Here is a 14639-nt window from a genome sequence, read left to right on the forward strand (position 1 = left end):
AGGCATCGTGCAATATATATACCACACAGTGAAGCATGCTGCTAAGACTCCCGGGGCTAATGTTAACCCGTCTTCATAGCATACCACCAGCAGTGCGACTTGGTCAGCCCAACACTGTGCCTGAGCTCTTCCTGATCACGTTATATCTGGCTCAGGCCCATGCTAGCAGGGCTGTGCTGCTTTCCGATGTGGAGCAAGATTTCACAGCTGCGTATCATGATAGTCAGCACAGCGCTCTGCTGCCGACTAGCGATGTAGCCAATGCGGGCGGCTACATGGGTCGAAGACTGTCCCATGTTTCGTCTGGTGCTGTTGCTGAAGGAGCAGCCCCATAGGCGGATATGGGAATGTGATTTTGTTACTAGGGAAATTGGCCTGTGCAGAGAGTGTTTAGGCAAAGAAAAAGGATTTCCATCTGCAGGCTGGAGCTCCAGATGCAATTATGACTGCTGTGAATGCACTTGTTACACTTTCACAATGTAAGGGCTCCATCTGGTGCTCTAGGTGTCTTTAAACAGGAATTTACATTTTTCTGTCAAAACTAAAGTCTACACGCAAAGAGTAGTCTGATGGACTTATCAGTCAGAACAAATTCTATAAAAGCCCTTCCTTCACCTCCTACCCTCCTACTCCCCTCCTCACCCTCCTACCCTCCTGCACTGCTCCTATAATGTAAGGGGCAGGGAAAGATAATGAAATCAAGGGGGATGGACAGGATGTGTTCAGAAAGTAGCAAATGTAGCCACTAATAGTAGGAAGTAGTAATGAAAGCCCACACCAGATTAAAGATTTTCTCCGACTTGAGGATTTGGGCAGTATTTTGCTGTTACTGAGAGCAACTAAGGTGGTTTTGCAAGGAAATCGAGTCTTGTTCAAACAGCCAGGATCTTGATCAGTGAACAGCGTTGTGACTTAAAATTCAGCCTCTTAAATTCCAGCTAGAACCTCGCTGGCAGTATTTTGTGTGAAGTCCCCACTTGCTCATCAGGACAAGTGTTTTCGCTGCTGACATTAAAGTCTAAGTTGGCATGTGCAGAGATAGTCAAGTCTTGCTTTAAGCAATGTGTGCCTAGGTATTGTGAGTCCTGCCTTGAAAAGTCATGGTCTTGCCAGCTACTGAAGGGAAGAAATATACTGATAAACTGCTGCAATCTGGGATTTAGTAAAGTTTCTCAACTGAGAAACAAATTAGAGACACGCATCCATACCTCCCCAACTCTTTTTCTTTTTATCACCCACCCACGTTTTATCCACCTGCCCAATTAACAGACTGATCTGATAACGTATTTCATTAGGTGCTTTCATTGGATGCTTAGCAGTAGCTCTGGCTTCCTAAGTCATGTAAGGTACAGTAAAAGCCTAAAATATATTGGGTCTTTAGAAGCCATACAAGATCTGACAAGGGAAGAGATGAGCAAATTGGCAATCTCTGTTAATGCCTGGGATAAACGTGAACATGTTTCTGCTGATTGGAGCATTCCAGAAACGGAGTGAATGTTTCTTTTCAAATTTAGGGTACTTCTTGTAATCATATGAGCTTCCTGAAGTTTTGACATTACTTACTTACTTTTGTATTGATCAAGTCAGGAAAAAAATAAGATTAAAAGGGGAGAGGGGAACAAGTCAGAAAATGTGGAAAGATATCATTAGCTCTGTCCTTGAAGTATTCACTAAAAACAGTTATTATTTTCTTACCATTTCCTAGGTCATCTCTGCAGCATAACAACTTTAAAATACTTTAGAGACAAACAGGCAGAAGAAAAGAAAATGAAAGTTTTTTCCCTGAAGGATCTATACATATAGATAGAGTGGAAGGGAACAGAAATGTGAAAACTTAAACTGATACCTTTGCCATGAATATCACCTATGTTAGATGTAACCAGGACTGAAAATGTGGGGCACTGGGACAAAGTAACTGATTTGAATGTCTGTTGAAGGACACTAAATGGGATTTCTCATGAGGCTGTCTTTATAAATTATCTGTATGGTTTTAAAGCAACAAAAAGGCTAATTAGTGCTAGGTTATATTCTTCTGGTCAAAATGAAGAATTAGATAGGGAATGTAAATGCCAGGAGAAAGTTGTTAGGACCTATTAAATGAAATGCGAATCTACTTAGCTATCTCTAGAGAAGTTAAAGCTTAAAACTTAGTCATTATTACTTTGAATCCTTCAATATGGAAATTAGGGGGGGGGGGGGGGTGCGCACGCATTTTTACCTCCTAACCTCCGTTGCTGGTACTGACAAGATTTTTATAACCCCTGTTAGGAAATGGGAAACTGTAAGAAAGTACCACTGCAGGAAAGTATTCACATTCAGCTTGGCTCAGCACCATACAGTCCATTTTAATCACTGTGCAAAGTGGAAGGATAACAGTTTTACTGTGGTGCTCAGTTTGAAAAGAGGGCTCTAAGTAAAAGATGGTTATTCTTCGGAGGAATTTCTTGATAGCATAAAACATTACCTCTTTAGTGTTTTCTTATTGTTCTAAAACTAAGCAAATTACCTTGTATGTTCTGTTTAAATTCACTTGCTATGAAAATGTAATGAGTATTAATATTCTTGAAATATGCTGGATGTTGGGAATTTTTTGTGTGCATTCATCAACTTTTGATGAATGCTCACAGAAAGTTAGTGCTTTTCCTTGCATTGTGAAACGTCACTGAATCAAAGCCCGTAATACAGGCTGGTGGTAATTGTTCTATCTGTCTTTCATGGTGGTGAGCCCACAATTAAATTGCTGCACTGAATGAATGCTCTGGCTAGTTGAGCTTTTTCTTATATCCTGTGATTATATGCTCTAGCTAACTCCCAGTACTCTCCTCTCTTTTTCTGTTTCTATTTTGTTAGAGCTGCTTGAACTGTCTCGAGTCTCTGCTGAAGGAAATAGCATGAAAGATCAGTAATTGGAACCCCAAATAAATATTTGAGGAGAGCAATAGTCCAGCATTTCCTTGGCACTGTTCTGTTCCTCAGATTTCCAAAGATGACTATATTTACCCTCAAGCCTTCTAAATCTCTAACTCAGTGGCCTTTTACCTCTTGGTTTCAGTGTGTCTGATTTAATTTAAAGTAACATTTAGGATTTTGCATGCTGTTGTACTGGGTCTGGCTGGGATGGAGTTAACTTTCCCCATAGCAGCCCTCATAGTGCTGTGCTTTGTATTGGTAGCTAGAAAGGGGTTGATAACACACCAGTGTTTTGGCTACTGCTGAGCAGTGCTCGCACAGCATCACGACTGTCTCTCCAAATCCCGCCCCCCTGTCCCCAAAGGCCAGTAGGGGTGGGCAAGAGGTTGGGAAGAGACATAGCCAGGACAGCTGACCCAAACTGACCAAAGAGATGTTCCATACCATATGGCATTGTGCTCAGCAGTAAAAGCTAAGACAAAGGAGGAGAGGAAAGGGCATTTGTCATTAAGGTGTTTGTCTTCTGAAGCAACCACTATGCATACTGACGCCCTACTTCCCAGGAAGTGGCTGGGCATCGCCTGCTGATGGGAAGTAGAGAATAATTTTTTCTTTGTTTCCTTTGCTGCCGCATGCAGCCTTTGCTTTTCTTTATTAAAATGCCTTTATCTTGACCCACGAGTTTTTCATCTTATTTTCTCCCGTCTCTGTCCTGCTGAGGAGGGGAGTGATAGACTGGCTTGGTGGGCACTTAGTGGCCAGCCAAGGTTAACCCACCACAGTCCTTTGTGGCACCCAACGTGGGGCTTGAGACAACAACAGTTTTGTATTAAGTGTGCTATAGTTATAGCAGTTATTAAGTGGCAAGCTCCTGTGTGGGTCAGGGAATTTGCTGGATGCACTGCTTATCTCTTTCTTTTGCTGAGCTTGGGAACATGTTAGTACAAACCATGGCTATGTGCTTTGCCCTGGCATTGATACCCTTACTGTGCTGGAGGAGCTATCTGGTGGAGAGGATGAGGGAATACATCTCCCTCTTCCTACCCGGGATTGATGTGGATGGTTTTATTATGCAGGCTCCTGAGGTCCTTGTTCACCCTTATGTGAGCTGTTTAATACTACTAACTAACACTGTTGGCTTATTTTTGGGTTTATGGAATCTGGTGTTGTCCTGGTGTAAGAGAAGACAACTTTTGGGTGAGGCGATACTGAAACATGTTCTGAGGTGGCCGGTCCCTGGGTGGCAGGGTGTGGAAGGATTTGGGCAGGTGCCTAGGGTGGTTATCACCTCCCATAGCCTGGGATTTTAAACTTGAACAGGCAAGTAACCCTGGTAAACTGTCACGCCACTTGATAGAAGGGTGCCTTGCCTACCCCAATGAAAACCAGCAGCTTCTAGCACTGTACTGGGGCTTGGCCTGGGCCTAGCCAGCTACAGTTCAGTACTATCAGAGGACTTTGGTTAAGACAGGGACACTTTGAGAATGCCATGATTGAGACCGGGATACAAACTGCATCTGAGAACACCATGGTTGAGATAGGGACCCAAACAACAACAACTACAGTAATTGCCTCAGCAGTGAAAAAGAAACAGTGGACAAGGAGGTCAACGGGTCCATATCATCGATTAGTAAGGGAGGAGGAAGAAGAGGAAGTGTTTGATCAGGAAGTCAGTCCTTCAGCAAAGAAATTGGAGGAAGGAATGAGAGAAATCAGACAGGAAGCAGAAACTACCCAGTCCCTGACCTCGAAAGAAATTCAAGACATGCGGAAAGATTACAGCCGCCAGCCAGGTGAGCGGATTGCTGCCTGGCTGCTCTGATGCTGGGATAGCCAGGCCAACAGTCAGCAATTGGAAGGTAAGGAAGCCCAACAGATGGTATCCCTTGCTAGAAACTGGAGAATTGAGAGAGAAATTGGAAAAGAGGCAGCAATTGTCAGTCTCTGGAGGCGGCTCCTCTCAAGTGTGAGGGCAAGATATCCATTCAAGGAAGATCTTGCTAATTACCAAGGGAAAGCGGACTAGTGCTGAGGAAGGCATTCATTACCTGAGAGAATTAGCGGTGCTGGAAGTCATCTATGGTGACCTAGACAACAACCAGGTCTCCAAAGATCCAGAGGATGTCCTGTGTATATGGGCCATGTAGAGGAAGATGGTCCAAAATGCCCTAGTGTCATATTCTAACAGCTTGGCAAGAATGTATCGCCCAGATACGGATATACTAACTGTGGAGAGAGCCTCTTCCTGGCTCCAAAATTTGGAAGAAAATCTCTGTCCCCCCTCATCCCTACAGGCCAGCGCCTCAGCTGTCAGGGGCACCCCACAGAGTCAGTCACCTCCTGCCCTGGTCAGAGGGAAAGGGAGCCCCAGGCGCATGCTGCGTGGCACACTCTGGTTCTTTCTGTGTGACCAGGGGGAAGACATGAGGAAGTGGGATGGTGAGCCCAACTTTAAGCTGGAAGCCCATGTACATGAACTGAGAGGGAAGACAGCTGTTAAGAAGGGGCCACCCAAGAAGGCTGTCAGCTTAGTTGCTGTAGAGACACAAGAAGGCAATCAGCGATCTCCCAGACACAGAAGGACTGAGATCACTCCCTTGATCCTGGTGAGGGGACTTCTGGTCTGGCGCTCCAAGGGTCAGACAGTGAATACTTCGACCAGGAACAGGACTAGAGGGTCCCTGCCTTTGGCCAGGAGGAGGAAAGGGGTGACCGGGTATACTGGACTGTGTGGATTCGATGGCCTGGCACATCAGACCCAGAGAAGTATAAGGCTTTGGTAGACACTGGTGCACATTGTACCCTAATGCAATCAGGGTATAGGGGCACAGAACCAATCTGGATCTCTGGAGTGACAGGGGAATCCCAACAATTGTCTGTATTGGAGGCTGAGGTGAGTTTAACAGGGGACAAGTGGCAAAAGCACCCTGTTGTGACTGTCCCGGAAGCCCCTTGTATCCTTGGCATAGACTACCTCAGGAGAGGGTACTTTAAGGACATAAAAAGGTACTGATGGGCTTTTGGTGTAGCCACTGGGAAAACAGAAAAGATTAAACCTTGCCTAGCCTCTCAGGCAATCCTTCTGTTGTGGGCTTGCTGCAAGTAGAAGAACAGCAGGTGCCAACTGCTACCATGACGGTACACTGGCAGCAATATCGCACGCACCAAGACTCCCCGGCTCTCATCCATGAGCTGATTCATCAACTGGAGAGCCAAGGAGTGATCAGCAAGACTCACTCATCCTTTAACAGTCCCATATGGCCAGTGCAAAAGTCTGACGGAGGGTGGAGGTTAACGGCAGACTATCGTGGCCTGAACAAAGTGACCGCTGAGCGCTGCTGTACCAGACATGTTAGAGCTCCAATATGAACTGGAGTCAAAGGCAGCCAAGTGGTATGCTACAATTGCCAATGCCAATGCGCTTTTCTCAGTCCCTTTGGCAGCAGAATACAGGCCACAGCTTGCTTTCACATGGAGGGGTATCCAATACACCTGGAATCGACCGCTCCAGGGGTGGAAGCACAGTCCTACCATTTGTCATGGACTAATCCAAACTGCACTGGAAAAGGGTGATGCCCCTGAACATCTACAGTACACTGATAACATCATTGTGTGGGGCAACAAGGCAGAAGAAATGTTTGAGAAGGGAAAAAGAGTAATTCAGCTTCTTCTGAAAGCTGGTTTCGCCATAAAAAGAAGCAAGGTCAAGGACCTGCACAGGAGATCCAGTTCTTGGGAATAAAATGGCAGGATGGATGTCATCATGTCCCTATGGATGCGATCAACAAGGTAGCAACTATGTCCCCACAAGCTAACAAGAAAGGAAACACAAGCTTTCCTAGGCTTTGTGGGATTCTGGAGAATGCATATTCCAGGTTACAGTCAACTTGTGAGTCCTCTCTATCGAGTGACCCAAAAGAAGAACTATTTTGAGTGGAGCCCTAAGCAACAACAAGCCTTTGAGCAGATCAAACAGGAGATAGCTCGTGTGGTAGCTCTTGGGCCTGTCCAGACAGGACCAGCTGTGCAAAATGTACTCTACACTGCAGCTGGGGAGCATGGTCTCACCTGGAGCCTCTGGCAGAAAACACCAGGAGAAACCCAAGGTCGACCATTAAGGTTTTGGAGCCAGGGGTATTGAGGATCAGAAGCCCACTACACCCTGACTGAAAAAGAGATACTAGCAGCATATGAGGGGGTTCAAGCCGCTTCAGAAGTTGTTGGTACAGAATCATATCTCCTCTTGGCACTACTATTGCCTGTGCCACACTGGATATTCAAGGGAAACATCCCTTCTATGCATCATGCAACCAGTGCTACATGGCATAAGTGGGTAGCGTTAATCACGCAATGGGCTCAAATGGGGAAACCAGGAATCCTGGAAGAGATCACGGACTGGCCAGAAGGCAGAGATTTCGGAGCATCGCCTGAGGAGGTGGCTCGTGCCCAAGAGGTACCACCATATAATGAGTTATCAGAGGATGGAAGGCATTATGGTCTGTTTACTGGTGGGTCCTGTAATTTTGTAGGAAACCATCAGAAGTGGAAAGCTGCTGTGTGGAGTCCCCCACAACAAGTCGTTGAAGCCACTGAAGGAGAAGGTGAGTCAAGTCAGTTTGCAGAAGTGAAAGCCATCCATCTGACCCTAGAGATTGCTGAATGAGAAAAGTGGCCAGTACTTTATCTCAATACTGACTCCTGGATGGTGGCAAATGCCCTATGGGGGTGGCTACAGCAGTGGAAGAAGAACAATTGGCAGAACAAAGGTAAACCCATCTAGGCTGCTGCATTGTGGCAAGACATCGCTGCCCGGGTAGAAAACATGGCTCTAAAGGTATGTCATGTAGATGCTCACATGCCCCAAAAGCCACGCTACTGAAGAACATCAGAACAACAAGCAGGTAGACCAGGCTGCCAGAACTGAAGTAGCTCAGGTGGACCTGGACTGAGAACATCAGTGTCACCTTGAATTGTGTATAACGAGTACGCATTTTAGAATATTTTCGTATATGAATATGTATTTTAGACTATTTTAGAATAAAATAGAAATAGTATGAGTTATTAGTAGTTAAGAAGAGTCACAGTTAGAATAGAAATTAGCATACTAGAGTGTGAGAATCATAGACAGTTAGAATAGAAATTAGCATACTAGTGTGAGAATCATAGACAGTTAGAAATAGAAACTAGCATATGAGACTGTGAGAATTGTAGAATCTTCAAGGTAATAGATAATGCCTAAGTTAGATAAGAGGGTACGGGCACTGCATACTTTACTAACAAGCATATGTTTGTCCTAAAAGAATGCAAAGCTGTAACACTTCAAGGACCAATAACAGGAACATCCTCTTACCGGGAGAGCTGTAAAGATAAAGGGACGCCACAACAGCCATGAAAACAACAGGAATCACAGTAACTAGGGGAAAGGTAAAGGCGGCAGGGGGAGATTGCGACCACCGACCCAATTGGGGGATGAAAGGACTACCCCCCCACTCCTTGTGAGCATGTGCAGTGAATTAAACACCAGAGGATCTGCTAACTGTCCTAGTCCTGCCCAAAAAAAACCCTACATACTGCGGGAGGAGATAAGGTCCCCGCAGTGCACATAGGGAAGTGGCTGGGGAAGGTGGGGTGGGTTGCTCCTCCCTTTGGGAAAAGGCAAACCCATTCGTGGGATTGTTTTCACTCAAGGACCTGGGTGTACTTGGTAATGCGAAAGGATGGGGAGACCTGGTATGTGCCTCAAGGAGATTTAACCTTGGGGAAAAATAGTCTGTGATGTGAGTTGTATGTTGTAGGAAGTAATGTAGCAGGAATGACCTGAACTGACGAAGAGTGAGTTTCACAAGGAACCAGGTGAGTGCAGCAATGACCCAAACCAAGCCAGTGTTGGCACCCAACAATCAAACACGCTGCTTCACCTCTCCTGAGTGGATCAAATCCATAGACAAACAGATAGACAAACAAATCCATAGACAAATCCATAGACAACTTTTCAGAAGTCACAGCACTTTATTTTTTTGTGTTTCTGATTTAAGCATAAGGTTTTATCTCAAAGAGTTAAGAGTGCCAAGCCCAATTCTGGAGCAATGCTTGAATCCTAACTTTGGCTTTTATATTTAATGTATAACATTGTCACCAACCAACTAAGCAGCATTACTCTCAAGTAATTTCCCTGTGATGCATATTGTATCCATTTATATAGGTTTTTTATACTTTTAACAGACTTTATAACAGCAATAATGTCATTCAGATAGTTATATCATAATTGACCTTAGCGTGAACATCTTTGGCTTTTACTGCAGTTTGCTTAATATTTCATGGTGGTCAATTATCTCATAATTCCCACTTTGTTGGGAATTATTGTTTTAATTATTACACTTCAAATACATCACTTTGGCAGAGTAGGAAAGTTATGGTAGGGAATGGTCATATTCATGAATGCTTTAATGAGGACTTTTCATCCTATCATCTCTAGTCATTACTTTTAACACTGATTTCATTTAATTATCACTTAGTCTACTCAAGCCAGGTCTTCATCTGCAGGAGCTAGCATATGGGGAGTTCGGGTTTATAGGAGAGCAGTTGGAAGACTGCACAATCTGACCATATTGTTTTTTTCTGCAGTGTTGCAGCGTGAGTCATCTATGTTAATACAAGTAACTTTCAGTGGAAGTTGAGATTAAAATGGTGATAGTGATTCCTAGATTTTTCAAGCAATTTGAAGTATTAATTATCCCAAATAGACAGCGAGCACACTGATGTTTGCATTGCTAGTGGTGAGAATTTTATGGCTTAATTATGGCCTTCTTTATGATCATTTAATTTGTGTGTGCCTGGCACCAATATTGCATAAAGAGCAGCACCCTATGAATGTTGGAGAGAAAACGCATCGCTTTGCGAAAGTCTGAATGGGCTTTGTAATAATCTTTTTGTTTAGCACTGTGCTCAACACTACAAAATACAGAGTGAAGCAGTGCTTCATGCCTTACAGTAAAAGGTCCTATGGATTCAGCACTAGAAACTGTTTTACTTCTTATGCAAATTATATGAACAAGTCAATGTGCTCAACCTTTCTATAAATATATCTGTTGAATAGGTTTTTGTCAGCATTTTGTGGTATATTTAACATAAATAAAAATATTCTACCTAAGCATAAAATGAAAAACTGGTACAATTTGCTAAAATGGAAACTAAATATAACCCACTGTTGTGGTTTAACCTGGCAGGCAGCTAAACACCACACAGCCGTTCACTCACTCCCCCTCAGTGGGATGGGGGAGAGAATTGAAAAAAAAAGGTAAAACTCATGGGTTGAGATAAAGACAATTTAATAGGACAGAAAAGAAAGGGAAAATAATAATAATAATGATAAAAGAATATACAAAACAAGTGATGCACAATGCAATTGCTCACCACCCGCTGACTGATGCCCAGCCAGTTCCCGAGCAGCAGACCCCCGGACAGCTTTTTCCCCCAGTTTATATAGTGAGCATGACGCCATATGGTATGGAATATCCCTTTGGTCAGTTTGGGTCAGCTGTCCCAGCCATGTCCCCTCCCAACTTCTTGTGCACCCCCAACCTACTTGCTGGTGGGGTAGTGTGAGAAGCAGAAAAGGCCTTGACTCTGTGTAAGCACTGCTCAGCAACAACTAAAACATCAGTGTGTTATCAACATTATTCTCATCCTAAATCCAAAACACAGCACTATACCAGCTACTAGGAAGAAAATTAACTCTATCCCAGCCGAAACCAGGACAGTGAAATTAATCAGGTATGTCAAGTACCTCACTTTGTCACCTGAAAAATGAAAATTATTTGCCTATTTCAATATTCTTAGGTTTTTAACATTATTTTTCATAGTTAATGGCATTAAATTTTAAGACTTTAAAAAAAAATAGTTTTCTTTGATTATCCACCTTGATTTTACAATTGTATCAGCTTAAATTGCTTATGGACTGAAGTAACATGTAACGTTTTATGATAGATCCTCACTCCAAAGTGTGAATTGCTCAAGACAAGCATTAGTGGCTAGTATGAGGTTTTTATACTAACCTATATTGTTGATGTTTAGGGTCCTTCCTCTCCCCAGGGGAGCCCAGCACACTCTCCACAAGAGAATGGCTTGGACAAGACTCGACTGCTGAAGAAAGATGCAGCAATTAGTCCAGCGTCTGTTGCATCCTCCAGCAGTACTCCTTCCTCAAAATCCAAAGAACTTAGCCTTGTAAGTGCTTCTGAATGCTCCTGACCTGCAATAATATGCTGAAACACGTTGACCATATCTGTATCTGGACACAATTTGGATTTCTAAAGCTATCAGTAAAACACTATGAAACATTAGTATAAAATTCCTTTATTTTCTGTTTTCAGGGATTTTAATAAAATAATGAGAAAGTTAGCCTTTTGGGTGACAAAAAGAGGCTATTTTAACTGTTGGTGTGGATAGATGATGGATGTGCTGTGCTGAGAGATGTTTTTCTCCTCCACCATATGAAAAACTGTCATTCTGAGAATAAATATGAGTACACAGGGGTTCCTTGAGCTATTTTCTTTTGTCGTAGTTTACAGCAAGTTCAGTTCCCTGCTTGGATATAATTTGGTTGTTAGCTTTGTTCGAATTACCAGGTGATATACAGCAACAATAATTTTTATTTTCTATCTAAAAAGTAATCTGTTATTTACAAGAGCCTTCTTTGACTTGCATCACAAATCACGGTGCAATAAAAGAGCAGTCTGCAAGTCAGGGATGTTCTTTCCTTTCCTGTTTGTGACCATACTTGATCACATTTCTGAGCTGCACTGTAATTCCTCTCTGTTCTTTGCAGGTCAGGGTACATGATTATTTAAAGAAATAAAATAAAAATAAAAGCCTAAAGTGAATGTAGTACTCAGGAAAGGTGATAGAATGACAGGTTCAGACCCAGGAGTCGGCTGTTTGATGAACAAGCTTGTCACCAGAGTGGCACTGCACAGTTCCTGACTTTATACCCATTACTGTCTCTGCCCTGTTATCAGCATCAATTTAGGGATGATTTGTTAGTTGGTTATGGGTTTTCTTCTGCTCTTCTTATTCACCAGGCAGTGGCCTCTCACAGAAAGTCATAATCATAATGTGAATAGGTCCACCATGAGCAGACTGAGACAACCAACAGATTTCACATATGCTGCCAATATAATTGTCAGATGGTAATGATTTTCAGTCATTGATCTTATTCTGAATCATACAGATGCCCCAAATGAAGAAAGCTGTGAAGGCTATAGTTCATTCTCAAAGCCATTCTGTCCTTTTAAGTGCCTCTGTGTGCTTCTCTTCATTGCCATCGAATATTAAAACCGAAACCTAAAAGCTAGGTTTCACATAATCACACCACGCTCCTCTGCTTGTCATCTGCTCTTTTTCCAGCCACTAATTTAAAACCAAAAAGTAAAATAACTAATGAACTATCTTTCATTTTCTTTTTTGATGATTAGAATGAGAAATCTACCACTCCTGTATCTAAATCAAATACCCCAACTGCACGGACTGATGCTCCAGCTCTGGGCAGCAATTTCACTCACAGATTGAGATCTGTGCCTGGCAAACCTCCAGGTGCGGACCTGCTAGGTTAGCATCAGTATATTCAAACAATATGAAACAGTAGCCATTCATCCTTAAACAGTTTCCCTTTAAAACTACAGTGACAAAGCAGTATATTACAGCTGCTTAAACTGAATGCTGAGCTGGTTCTTCAGCATTTTAATACAGCATATTTTACTGCTTGCCAAATTTATATTTGATCTGATGGGTTTGGCCTGGCTGTGTGACCTCTCTCTCTTTTTCCCCTCTATATCTTCAGGTTTAAGGACACCTATGGCAGTGCCATGTCCTTACCCTACTCCATTTGGCATTGTGCCACATTCCCGTATGAATGGGGAACTGACCAGCCCTGGAGCTGCCTATGTTGGTCTACACAATATTTCCCCTCAAATGAGTGCAGCAGCTACAGCAGCAGCAGCAGCTTATGGGAGATCTCCAGTGGTAAGCATTTGCTGCTGGTCTGTTTGGAGTTGAGAGCAATTCATGTTAAATGCAAGACCTGTGTTAAATCTGGTTCGGTCTCTTTGTAATTTGGGGAGCATGCTATGGAGGACATGGATTAAACTGTCTTCTTTTGCTTATCTCCATCTTTAATACAACTTTTTGGTTTGCTTGGGGAAAACTACAGGTTGGTTTTGATCCACATCATCACATGCGAGTCCCAAGCATCCCTCCCAATCTGACAGGCATCCCAGGAGGAAAACCGTGAGTATCAAATATTCAACTTCAAAAGTCAATGATCTACTGAAGTTGTGTTCCCTTGCTGGTTGGAATTCCCTTTAGCTACTGAAAATTATTGTATGAATAGGAATAAATATAGCTATTTGGAAAGTGAAGGTGAAACACTGTTAAATCTTAAAATTGTATTTGTAAATTTGTTATGAAGACTAATAACAGCTGACAAGTACTGGGTGGTATAGAGCAAAGCAGACAGTGATAAATGGAAAAAAAGGAGCTGAACTTCAAAGTGTTTGTGGCGGGTTAACCCCAGTTGGCAGCTAAGCACCACACAGCCACTTGCTCACTCCCCCCCACTACCCCAGCAGGATGGCGGAGAGAAAAGGAAAAGCAAAAGTTAGACAACTCATGGGTCAGGATAAAGATAGTTTAATAAGCAAAGGAAAGAGGAAGAAGAAAGAAAAAAAGACAAAACCAGTGCTGCAAAGGCAACCACTTACCACCTCCCACAAGTAGACCAATGCCCAACCAATCTCTGAGCAACGGCTACCTTCCCCCAAAACCTTCTCCCCTCAGTTTTTATTGCTGATCATGTTATTATATGGCATGGAATATCTCTTTGGTCAGTTTGGGTCAGCTGTCCTGGCTGTGTCCCCTCCCAACTTCCTGCGCACCCCCAACCTCTACTCAGTGGGGGGGGGGGGGGAGAGTGGGAAAAAGAGAAAGCCTTGACACTGTGCAAGCACTGTTCAGCAATAGCCAAAATACTGATGTGTTATCAATGCTGTTTTAGTCACAAATCCAAAACATAGCACCGTATGGGCTGCTATGAAGAAAAATTCCATCTCAGCCAGACCCAGTACAGTGTTACATGCTGAATCTGACTGTTTGGTCTTATATAGAAATGCAAACTGGAATAGGATCTCGGCTTTCCATCTTTGCTGTACTTTGCCTCTCAGTTCAAGAAATAATTTCTTTGTTCACAAAAGCTAGGCAATCACTTGCAAACTTACCATCTTCTATAAACAGCAGTCTGAAAAGGAACACTGAAATGTTTTGTTTGATTGAAAATATTGAAAAGAATTATGGTATCATAATCTTCAAATTCATCCTTGATGGAACTGACCATAAAAGGTAACTCCTCTACCAGACTTCACTTGTTGTGAGCCTAGGAAAAGGAATTACACAGATATGAAGAACTCTCTAAGAGAGGGGAAAAAATAAAACAGAGATACAAATATTGATCCAGATTTTCTGTAAGGGTCCTCAATTTCCACTTCTTGTGTGACACTCGTAAGAAACTGTGACCAGGTAATATTGGAAAGGTTGAAGGGTAGGGGATGTACTTTTTGCCATTCCCTTCCTCTCTTTAATGTATTAATGTGTTTGTGGAGCAGGGTGGAGGGTATTCACACACCTGCATGCATGTAAATAAATATGCTCACCTGCCAGTGAGTTTGCAGACACATAAG

General features: G+C 42.9%; 1 protein-coding gene across 1 annotated transcript in view; it reads left to right on the forward strand.

Annotated features, from left to right (window-relative positions):
- LOC142402884 (transducin-like enhancer protein 4) overlaps nt 1–14639 on the forward strand; it is a 140367-nt gene that overhangs the window by 109557 nt on the left and 16171 nt on the right. Inside the window, 6 exon segments of the mRNA XM_075488774.1 lie at nt 5325–5516; nt 7440–7511; nt 10984–11136; nt 12384–12510; nt 12737–12930; nt 13118–13194. Of these exon segments, the coding sequence (XP_075344889.1) occupies nt 5325–5516; nt 7440–7511; nt 10984–11136; nt 12384–12510; nt 12737–12930; nt 13118–13194 (815 nt within the window).

Source organism: Mycteria americana (genome assembly GCF_035582795.1).
Source record: "Mycteria americana isolate JAX WOST 10 ecotype Jacksonville Zoo and Gardens chromosome Z unlocalized genomic scaffold, USCA_MyAme_1.0 Scaffold_18, whole genome shotgun sequence".
In the NCBI taxonomy this organism is placed as follows: Eukaryota; Metazoa; Chordata; class Aves; order Ciconiiformes; family Ciconiidae; genus Mycteria; species Mycteria americana.